Source organism: Neofelis nebulosa, chromosome 7 (genome assembly GCF_028018385.1).
Source record: "Neofelis nebulosa isolate mNeoNeb1 chromosome 7, mNeoNeb1.pri, whole genome shotgun sequence".
Lineage (NCBI taxonomy): Eukaryota > Metazoa > Chordata > Mammalia > Carnivora > Felidae > Neofelis > Neofelis nebulosa.
In genome coordinates this window covers 89089047-89101327 of record NC_080788.1, presented here as the reverse complement: position 1 = coordinate 89101327, position 12281 = coordinate 89089047, and the positions used below count along the sequence as shown (strand labels likewise).

Here is a 12281-nt window from a genome sequence, read left to right as displayed (position 1 = left end):
AGGTGAAATAAATGCAGGGAAAGGAAGAATTCCTGTATATTCAATGCAAGCACTATTCCCCTTGAGTTTTTTTGGCCATGTGAAAATGAAAGACTATATATTACAGTCTTCTACTTTTTCAAGAGAACCCAAAAATTCAGATTTTTGTATTAACTCACCTTTTAAATGTTGGTAACTGGTTCATAATTTTTTAAACAATGCACAAGTCAGCTTTAACCAGCAGTCTGTCATCTGGTCTCAGCTTCTGATGCTAGAGTTTTAAACTTGAGACTGCCCTACAGAATAAGTGACTTTCCAAGGTCACAAGATAATTTTTTTAAAAAAAAATTTTTTAATGTTTCTTTATTTTTGAGGAAGAGAGAGAGAGAGAGACAGAGTGTGAGTGGGGGAGGGGCAGAGAGAGAGACACACACACAGAATCCAAAGCAAGCTCCAGGCTCTGAGCTATCAGCACAGAGCCCGATGTAGGGCTCGAACTACCAGACCTCAAGATCGTGACCTGAGCCAAAGTCGGACGCTTAACTGACTGAGCCACCCAGGCACCCCAAGGTCACAAGATAATTAACACAAAACTAAATTCAATATTTCATGTCTAAAAAATGTCATCCAAAATAGTTAAAGTAAAATGTGTTTAACTATATCTACTGAGTCCACAAAAATAAACATACTTAGCATAGCCTTTACTAAATAAGCACTTAGGAGCAGTTAATATAGCATACTGATTAATAAATTATTGTTATTTTTTAATTTAGTAATTTCACTAGTATAATTTGAGAGGGAAGGGTTGACATGGGAGGGATGTGTCAAGAGGACATACAAATATGCAGAACTAATTCCATGGGGAGTTGAAAGTTTTATTATATCTTTTTATTTTTTTTAATGTTTATTATTTATTTTTGAGAGAGACAGACAGAGTGTGAGTGGGCAATGGGCATAGAGAAAGGGAGACAAAGCAGGCTCCAGGCTCTGAGCTGTCAGCACAGACCCGACACAGGGCTCAAACTCACAAACAAACCACGAGATCATGATCTGAGCAGAAGTCAGATGCTTAACCGACTGACCCACCCAGGTGCCCCTATTATGACTTTTTATAATCATTACTATTAGTTTTTCTTTTCTCTTATGATGGAGCAGATTTCTAAGTAAAATTTTTAATCAACATCTTTAAAACCAAATCATACAGAGTAAATTAATCACTATTCTGGGCTTATTTACCAGGTAAGGTCAACTCTCTGGAACTTAGCAAAGAAATAAAGTGAAGAGGAAGCCTCTGAAAACAAAATGGTATATGTTATTAAGCCCAGTTTTCACTAAGATTCTTACCACAGTCACCACCATCTACCTGGTCACCCAAGCTAGAAACCTGGTAAGTTATCCTCACTTTTCCATTTTCCTCCCATGCTACATTCAATCAATCATTAAATCCAATGAATTCTGTCTACAAAAGATCTATCTAGTTTGTCCTTTCAATCATTTTAACAACCACCATCAGATATTAGATCAAAAGTTTAAAAACGTGGCTAGTGGGCCAAACTCGATCCAAAGAACGTTTTGTCTGACCAATATGGTACTTCTTTTTGTTTGTTTGTTTTAAAGTGTATTTATCTATTTTTGAGAGAAAGAACAGAGGGGAGGGGCAGAGAGAGAGGGAGAGAATCCCAAGTGGGCTCTGTGCTGACTCAGGGCTCAATCTCACACAGTGAGATAATGACCTGAAATCAAGAGTGAAATGCTTAACCACCTGAGCCACCCAGGTGGCCCCTAGTACTTCTTTTTAATGTGAATATTTGCTAGCATTAAAAATCAAGAGATTTCACACAAAATATCCACATCTCCACTTTTCTTGAAATATCAGAAAATCTGGCAAAACCAGGTTAAAGGTAAATAGCAGCTACATCCTTTGGAGAAAACATACACACTCTAGTTGGTTACAGTTCTCATCTTTACCTATGCTTCACTCGTTTCATTTGAGTTTGTATACCCTGTTTTAGACCATCACCATTTATTTCCTAAACTAATACAATAAGTCTTCCTTTTAACATTTTATTTTATTATTTTTTTTAAGTTTATTTATTTATTTTGAGAGAGAAAGCAAGCACAAGCAGGGGAGGGGCAGAGAAAGAGGGAGAGAGAGAGAATCCCAAGCAGGCTCTGCACTCTTAGTATAGATGTGGGGCTGAGTGCCTGATATGGGGCTCAAACTCACGACCCTGTGATCATGAACTGAGCCGAAATCAAGAGCCAGGCACCCAACCAACTGAGCCATCCAGGCACCCCTAAGATTTTATTTTTAAGTAATCTCTACACCCAATGTGGGGCTTGAACTCACAACCCCAAGATCAAGAGTCACATGCTCTACTGACTGAGCCAGCCAGGCACTACCCCACCTTTTTTTTACAGATTTTACAATGTAATAAATTCTTGACCAGGCCTGCCTTTGGTCTTTACCTGTTTAATCCTTATTTGATATTTGATAATATTGACAGATAGACTTTATAAATGCAACTTTTTCATTTTACTCACTGCTTAAAACTTCAATAGTGCCCCATTATCTACAAGATAGAGTTCAAATTCCTATTATAATATTTGAAGCTATTCTTGATTTAATCCCTATATAATCTTCATTATCATCTTATTTTTAATTAGACTAAATTGGTTATAATTCTCCAAAAATGCATGATCTATTCCACTTACTTACTTTTAAAAATGCTCTCTCCTCAACCTAGAATGCCCATCTTTTCTTTGTGTGGCTAACTCCTCCTCTTCCTTCAAGGTAAGCTCAAGTATGATCTCTGAGACACCTTCCCAGGCTTCTCTTCCCCCACCATATCCAGCTACCACTTCTGGTCAGTCTACTAGAGCATCCGTAGGGTGATTAATGTATCAGTAGCCTCCTTTGTCTATTACAGCACTGTATTATAATTATTGCTTTTTTTACCTATGTCCTCCAACTAGAGTAAGCTCCTTAAGGCAAATACTGTTCAATTACATCTTAAAATGTAAGAAGATAAAAGTGCTTCTTCAATTATTTATATGTTAGAGTAGATGAGAAAAGGAAATAGCATTTGTAAAAGGCCTTCTATGTGCCAAGTACTATAGCTAAGCCCCGTGGGATATCTCATTTACAATAAATGAGATAGGATTTAATAGGATTTACAATAAAGGGGTGCCTGGGTGGCTCATTCAGTTGAGCGTCCAACTCTTGATTTCAGCTCGAGTCATGATCTCACAGTTTATGAGATTGAGCCCCACATTGGGCTCTGTGCTGGCAGCATGGAGCCTGTTGGGATTCTCTCTCTCTCCCTCTCTCTCTATCCCTCCCTCTTCCCCCCCACCCCCCACTTTCAAAAGTAAGTAAATAAACATTTTTTTTAAGTGGAAGATTTTGGAATTTTTGTTATGGCTTGGTTAAATTTTGAGATATTTGTTGCTTTTGTAAGAGTCTTATAATATACCATTTTGAGATCCCAGCTATCATTCAGATATTAACAATTTGCTTAAGATTCATTTTAGCTCCTATTATTTCCAAGCTATATCATTCAGTATAATTCTCCTGATTTGAAAAAAAAGGGAATAAAATAGAAAGAAAGAAAAAACAATGCTCATGATCAACAAAACTTAAGGAAAGGTTAAAAAAATCCTTAATATCCATGCAACAAAACACTCATGTAAGGAGAAATCCTACATGTAAGATTTTATAGAAAGACCAACATTATGTAACATTTGCATAAGAGGATTCACTTAAACATCATTTTCAGTTACTCCTATATTTAGAAAATAGGTAAAATTATTGCAAAAGATTTAAAAGGTCAACTTACCCTTTCTGTAAGAATTATAATTGATGAAAATGCAGAATTCATGAAATCATAAATGTCAATTTGAAATAAGTATTTCAGAATCTGATACTCAGAAGCATCTTCTGTCAATTTATAAATAAAAATATGTTACCACTTGATGTGATATAACTTTTGCATCTAATTTCTTCCTTAATTGCTGCATTAGAGAACAAATAACTTGTTTCTTACCTTTCTGAGCAATATAATTTTGAGAAGACAGAGAGTAATCAGTTGAAAACATTTGACTGTTTGGCAGGGTATTTTCCACAGATCTGTCTATTTCCTGCTGAGTAGGTCCTTCAGTATCTAGTGATGTTTTTGATTTTTCATCATTATTTTTAGAAGATGGAGTCTCGAAATGTACTTCTTTATTAATTCTTGTGGGTAACTCTATTTCAGATACCATATCTGTGAATAAATATAGAATTGTTTAGGGGGGTTTGTTGTGGGCTTCCTTTTGTTTTCTAGGCAGGTCATTCTTTGAATTTTTGTGGTCATTGTGATACTTCATTACAGAAAGAATTCCGTAAAACATAAACTTCAGCTTGCATTAGTTCCTACTGTGAATGTAATTAATTACCACAGACTTAGTGCCTTAAACAATACAAATATATTCTCTTAGAGTTCTGGAGATCAAAAGTCCCAAAACCAGGGTGTTGGCAGGGCTGTGTTCTTTCTGTTGGCTCTAGAGGAGAAATCTATCTCCTTGCCTTTTCTACTTTTTTGAGGCCACCTGCATCTCTTAGCTCATGGCTCCTTCTTTCATATTCAAAGTCAGCAGTACAGCATCTTGTAACCTCTCCCTTACTCTAACCCTCCTTCCTTCCACCTGTAACAAACCTTGTGATACTGGGATAATCTCTCCTTCTCACATCTGCAATATGACATTTTGCCATGTCAAGTAACATATTCACAGGGTCTGGGAATTAAGACATGAACATTTTTGAATGGTCATTATTTAGCCTACCACAATGCTTTTCTTTATTCTTTTACCAAGGAAGAATTTTTAAGACTGTATAGAATTCTATTCTCTACATTGCCTTTTTGTCCTAAAAACTATTTAAAAAAAAATAAAAAATAACATAACTGTCAACAAAGATGCTGTTGTGCTATTATATAAGCTTATGACTAAGAATAAGACATTAAATAGCTCTCCATAGGATTTCATTCCTGTTAGATATATTTATTATCCAAGAAAGTATAATATTTAAATCCTATTGCAAAAATATATATCCCCGCCATTCAAGAAAATTAGTTACGATAGATTTTTCTTACTTTATCTGTTAGAGAACCAGAAATAGTCAAAATGACCAAAATTATTTACCATATCTACAGCCTCATTTTTTATACAAAAGATTTATTTAAAAACCAGTAAGACCCTACTACATCATGACCTTGTCACACTGGGCTTTTAACACAAGACTTGCTCTACAATACTGGGAGGGGGCACATAAAACAAATCAAATTGATTCAGAAGCATAGCAATTAAGAAATAAAGTAAATTTATTTTTTGTTTTAATGTTTACTTATTTTTGAAAGAGAGAGAGAGCAAGATAATGACCTGAGCCAAAGTCAGATGCTTAACCGACTGAGCCACCTAGGTGCCCCCCAATGAAAGTAAATTTCCTTTAATGAGAACTCAGAATTAAACTTCAGAGGGACTCAACATCATACTTCCATTCGGGGACTTGATACAAAAATTTAATTTGAACTGCTATTAGTAGGTGGCAGGAACCACCTTCAAATGAATCTTCAAATTAGAAAATACTGTTTCACCACCTGTTGGGGATAAGTTGCAAATGGAATAATTTAGTATGGTGAGTAGCTATTTTGATGATCACCTCGCCTGGATACTTTCCCATAACCATTCTGCTGGTTGCTGTAATCACCATATATATGGTAGTTGTTGTAACCAGTGTAATAATATACTCCATAACCGCCTATTTTATATAATGAATAGAACAAACTGAGCCAGTTACACAAAGAAAGACAATATTAAAGTTCACAACAATTAACTTCCAAGTTCTGAAATCTAGTCCACTAGGTTATACATGTCTACAGTCCATAGTTGCCAGGATGTACTATTAAATATAAAAGCCATTATCACTCAAAGTTATAATGAGATTGCTCCAAAGAAGAAAGAAAGCCCACTACCAAAGAAACTATATTAGCCATTTGCACAGAAAGGTACCCATAGTCTTAGGATATTTGAAACAAATTTGAAAATGACAAGGTACCAATCAAATCTCAGGTATTGTACTTTTTCCATTCCCTTGGAGCTTTGTTAATTTCAAAGTCCAATTTTTGTTTCCCCTTTCAGCCCATGTCCAGTTTATAGCATATCATATTATCCAGCAGGTACATTAGAAAACAATGAATAGGGGCGCCTGGGTGGCTCAGTCAGTTGAGCGACCGACTTCGGCTCAGGTCATGATCTCACGGTTTGTGAGTTCGAGCCCCACATCGGGCTCTGTGCTGACAGCTTGGAACCTGGAGCCTGTTTCAGATTCTGTGTCTCCCTCTCTCTCTAACCCTCCCCCGTTCATGCTCTGTCTCTCTCTGTCTCAAAAATAAATAAAACATTAAAAAAAAAAAAAAAGAAAACAATGAATAAATAGAAGCTTTATAAATCCTAAAATCAAATACATCCTTTATATCAAGTGAAAAATTTGAAAGATATGATTGAGAGCAATCTTTATTCGTTAATAATTATAAAATGTTTTATAGTTTATTTTTTTAAAGATTTTGAAGTTTGCAATTTTTAAAAATTTGTTAATGTTTATTTATTTTTGAAAGAGAGAGAGAAAGAGAGAAACAAAGCATGAACAGGGGAGATACAGAGAGAGAGAGAGACACGGAATCCAAAGCAGGTTCCAGTCTCTGAGCTTTCAGCACAGAGCCTGACATGGGGCTTGAACTGACAAACCTTGAGATCATGATCAAGCCAAAGTCGGACACTTAACCGACTCAGCCACCCAAGGACCTCATAGGATATTTTCTATTTTAAAGCACATTATATAATTTACTAATTTACTAGAGTATGCTGTATAAAAAATATATAGATAGTATAAGTTCACACTATATTCTTGACATTATTTAAGTTATTTTGGCAATTAAGAAAAATTGACAGCATAAAAATAACATTTTGTATGTTTATGTTGACGAGATAGGGAAAATACTGATACTTTTAAATAGAATATAAAAGTAAAAAACTCAAGATATTCTCATTCAACTGTTAGTAAAATACATTCTTCCATGAGTATACACAGGTATGCGCTTATTTTCACTTTCAGACCCAAAACACCGTGAAGTGGTGCTTAGAAATCAAATTAAAATCAACATGGGGCACCCGAGAGGCTCAGTTGGTTAAGTGTCCAACTTCTGCTCAGGTCATCATCTCACGGTTCATGGGTTCGAGCCCCGCATTGGGCTCTGTGCTGACAGCTCAGAGCCTGGAGCCTGCTTCAGATTCTCTCTCTCTCTCTCTCTCTCTCTCTCTCTCTCTCTCTGCCCCTCCCCCACTCACACTCTGTGTCTCTCTCTCTCAAAAATAAATAAACATTAAAATCAATACTAAATTACGTTTTAGATTTCATTCATATACTATGAATGTGTCTGGCAAAGGCAAAGCTACATGTTTTCTTAATTTGGTAATCTCATGAAATTAACATCTTGCTTCAATGAGTGTCCTAAATTTGAGAGGGAATTCAAGAAATTATAAATCTTCTCACTGCTTTTTTACAGAAGTCATAAATCTATACTGTCAGAGAAAAAATTTATATAAGTTTTGCATTTCAGTATAAGAAGGCTAATAGAGATTTAATTAAAATATTCCTGATTTTTCTGATTTTATGCTACATATTAAATATTTAAATGTGTATACCTTTCAATGATAATATACCTGAGTTCAAATTTATAATGAAAATATATATGCATGTCTTTTGAGAACCTTCATTTTAAAAGGATTATCTGGGGCGCCTGGGTGGCTCAGTCGGTTAAGCATCCAACTTCAACTCCAGATCATGATCTTACAGTTTGTGGGTTTGAGCCCCACATTGGGCTCTGTGCTGATGGCTCAGAGCCTGGAGCCTGCGTTAGATTCTGTGTCTACCTCTCTCTCTGCCCCTCCCCTACTCGTGCTCTGCCCCTCTCTGTCTTTAAAAAATAGATAAATGTTAAACTAATTAATTAATTAATTAATTAAAGGATTATCCTTGGGGCACCTCAGTGGTTCAGTTGGTTAAGCATCCAACTTTGAATCAGGTCACGATTTCACAGTTTTTGAGTTCTAGCCCCACATTGGGCTCTCTGCTCTCAGCACAAAGCCTGCCTTGGATTCAGTCTTCCTCTCTCTCTGCCCCTCCCCCCTTGCAGGACTCTCTCTCAAAAATAAACATTTAAAAGGATTATCCTTCCCCAAAATTAATTGAAAAAAATTTTTAATTTGAAACATATATGTCAAAGTTTATCACATTTGTATTGTTGCATCATATATTCATGTGCATACTAATAGCCATTTATTTTAAGACAATTCAATTTTCAAACATAGTTTAAACTGATCATTTGACTGAATTAACTAATCAGAGTTAAAGGGGAAAAAAGGTTCTAACCATTCCTAGCCTAAAGTATTCAGGTGAAATGTGGGATTTACTTCTCAGTTACTTTTTTGTTTTTACACTTACTTATTTATTTTGAGAGAGAGAGAGAGAGAATGAGCTGGGGAGGGGCACAGAAAGAGAAAGAAAATCTCAAGCAGGCTCTGCATTGCCAGCACAGAGCCCGATGCGGGGCTCAAACCTACAAATCATGAGATCATGACCTGAGCCAAAACCAAGAGTCAGATGCTCGGTTATTTTTTAAGACAAGGATAGGAAAGTATCAGTGCAGTTCTGAAAAGCAGTATTATTGCTTATAATAAGACAATTATTCAGTGTCTATTGCTCTTTCAATTATGAATTTAACATGGCACTTTGGTGCTGTCACTTATTTAGCCTTGTTCAAAAGATGAAAGTCCCAAGTAGGCAAACACAAATCAGTAACTTACTCTTACCTGTGGACATAAAAGTTAAAACTGAGCAATCAGCTCAGGAACCTGAATACAATGGGACTGTTGTAAATGCAGGATTCGGTGATCTACAATGATGTTTAATGGCATTAGGGGGAAAACAAAAAAGCTTATTCTATTATTAATTACACTGAAACTTGTATGTGTTTAAATTCTTTTAAAATATTGTTTAAATTGCATTTAAAATAAATAACGTATGTTAAGAAAAATGAATACTTCCCATAATATTTTTTAATTAAATTAATTAATTAAATTAATTTCAGGGTATTATTTTCACATGACTTAAACCAAAGCTTTAGGACTTACATTAGATATGTAAATCTTGGTGACTCAGTTAGTTAAACATCCAACTCTTGATTTTGGCTCAGATCATGATCTCCTGGTTAGTGAAATTGAGCCCCAAATGGAGCTCAGCGCTGACAGCAAGGAGCCCTCTTGGGATTTTCTCCCACTCTTTCTGCCCCTCCCCCACTTGTGCACGCTTATGCACACATACACACTTACGCTCTCTCTCTCAAAATAAACATTTTTTAAGAAGGATTTACATTAGATACAGATATGCCTTTCTTACAATTGTTTGTAAACAGAATTTTAAGTCAAATAACATAATGAAGAACGTTTTATATTTAGCTATACTTGGAAAATTCATTTAAATAAGTTCAATTGGAGTCCTTTTGTAAAATAGTTAATATTGCAATATAAATAACTGTTCCCTAATTTATGTGTTTTGTAAATACCTATATCGGTATATTAGTTTTTCTGTAAATATGGTTATCTCAGGTTTCAGCCTTTCATAAATATTGATTTAAGATCCAGTGATTCATTTTTTTAATGAAATCTTTCTGATTAACGCAAGTTTTCACTTGGTATTTCCTAAAAGAGTTATTGAAATTATCTAAAAATATTGGCTGCTATAGCTGTTTCTCCAATAGCCAGAAAGTAGGGCTTATGGATTTATCTGAATCCTTTTAGTATTACCTTTTTAAAATAAATTTTAGGGGCACCTGGGTGGCTCAGTCAGTTGAGTGTCTAACTCTTGACTTCGGCTTAGGTCGTGGTCTTATGTTTCATGAGTTTGAGCCTCTCATGGGGCTCTGTACTGCCAGTGAAGAGCCTGCTTGTGATTCTGTCTACCTCTCTCTTCGCCCCTCCCCTGCTTGCCCTCTATCTCTCTCGAAAAGAGGGAAGGAAGGAAGGAAGGAAGGTAGGAAGGAAGGAAGGAAGGTTAAAAAAATAAATAAATTTTACATGACCCCAGGTTGTTTTGCATTTAATTAATATCGTAATATTTTGGAATAATCTACTTTGTATATATAGAATGACCTATCTTTTTTAGAAGCTTAAAGGAATTTCCTAATATTTTCATAAAATCCCTCAAAATTAGTTGTAATTGCATAAATGTCCTATTCTCGTTTGATCTCCTGTTTTCATATGTAGAAATTCTCACCAAAATAATATCAAAACAGGGAGGGAGACAAAACATAAGAGACTCTTAAATATAGAGAAATATAGAGAACAAACTGAGGGTTGCTGGAGGGGTTGTGGCTAGGGGAATGGGCTAAATGGGCAAGGGGCATTAAGGAAGACACTGGGATGAGCACTGGGTGTTATATGTAGAGGATGAATCACTGGAATCTACTCCTGAAATCATTATTGCACTATATGCTAACTAACTTGGATGTAAATTTAAAAATAAATAAATAAATAAAAATAAATTAAAAAAAAAAATTCTCCTAGCATCACTATATGAAATAATAAATAAATTCTACTAAAGTGATGTTCAGTATGCCTTGGAGTTTTTATAAATATGCTTAAAATATTTTCATATACCTATATTTTGAATCTTCTTTATTTCATATTGTTTTGATATTGTTTTGCTTTATTTTAGTCTCATTTATTCTTCTCAATTACTCTTATCTGCTTTTTCACAAATATTCCTTTAGGATCCAACAAGTGTAGAACAAAATCATTTCCTCTTTAGGCTTTGACGATCTATTTTTAGTCATGCATTACACGTACCCATTTCTCATTTAGCAAAGGGTAAGAATATAAGTCTACATTCTGGTTGAAGGTATTAATTCAGTTAAGAGCTCACATTTTGGAGACTATTAAGAAATAACATATAGTTCTTCTGAAAATTCAAGAAAATCAATCATTTCTTTTTTTTTTTTTTTTAATTTTTTTTTCAACGTTTTTTATTTATTTTTGGGACAGAGAGAGACAGAGCATGAACGGGGGAGGGGCACAGAGAGAGGGAGACACAGAATCAGAAACAGGCTCCAGGCTCCGAGCCATCAGCCCAGAGCCCCACGCGGGGCTCGAACTCACGGACCGCGAGATCGTGACCTGGCTGAAGTCGGACGCTTAACCGACTGCGCCACCCAGGCGCCCCAAAATCAATCATTTCTAATGGAAATTATGTGTTTCCTGAGTGTGCAACATTGTTGATCTCTTCTTATGAAAGGTTATCTATCATCCTAAGGTTCAGTTGTTCCTGTATTATTGGCCAATATTTGCAATTTCTAATCTGTCCATCAGAGAGACATCAGAATGGAAATGTGAGAAAGTCATTTTATATAATTCTTTACTTAAAGTAGAATCCACGTTTCTAATCATAGAAATTGCTAAATACTTAGATGCTAGATCTAGAAGTATCCTGTGATACTCTGCCCCTTTCCATAGTTTTCTGTTTAGCTCCCAGAATTGATAGAAAACCGTTCAAATATAGTTATATTGGGAATGTGTTAATAAGCTAAAAAGTTAATGTAAATGAGCAGAAACCCTCATTAACGAAAATAGAAAGTCAGTGTACATTGTCGAAATTAATCAAAGCAGAACAATATAAAGATTCTATTTAGAAAATAGAGATAAATACTAAAAGAAATTTGCTTCAAAAAAAGAAAGAAAGAAAGAAAGAAAGAAAGAAAGAAAGAAAGAAAGAAAGAAAGAAAGAAAGAAAGAAATTAATTAATTATTGTCCCTGGGACAGAGGAGAGAGTAGAGGTGGACAGAAGCAACAAGTTGCTTTTGTATAAAAAGAAAAAAAAATAGGCTTAGCACTATTTATATAAAACCTGTTTACATATACTACTTTGATAAAAATTAAAATTTATTGTAAAATACCTTAAGATCTTCTTGGAATATGTATGTATCTCCAATCATTCTTTTTACCTTGGTATTTTATTTTATAATACTAAGATCTAATTCCCAGAGTAAACCAGAAATTAATAAAAGGGTAGTTGATAAGATTGTTATTGACTTTTGAATATGCTGAGAAACATGGATTTCTGGATTTTTTTTATCTGATTTGTACTTATAAGAATAAATTATGTTTAGGGGCGCCTGGGTGGCGCAGTCGGTTAAGCGTCCGACTTCAGCCA

The 12281-nt window shown here is 35.0% G+C and overlaps 1 protein-coding gene across 5 annotated transcripts in view; it reads right to left on the bottom strand.

Annotated features, from left to right (window-relative positions):
* MIA2 (MIA SH3 domain ER export factor 2) overlaps window positions 1-12281 on the bottom strand; it is a 109691-nt gene that overhangs the window by 85332 nt on the left and 12078 nt on the right. For all 5 annotated transcript variants that reach the window (XM_058738899.1, XM_058738902.1, XM_058738903.1 and 2 more), the window contains exons 5-6: window positions 4026-4244; window positions 3819-3919 (exon numbers count right to left, since the gene is read on the bottom strand). In XM_058738899.1, coding sequence (XP_058594882.1) covers window positions 3819-3919; window positions 4026-4244 — 320 coding nt within the window. The remainder of the gene's footprint in view (window positions 1-3818; window positions 3920-4025; window positions 4245-12281) is intronic.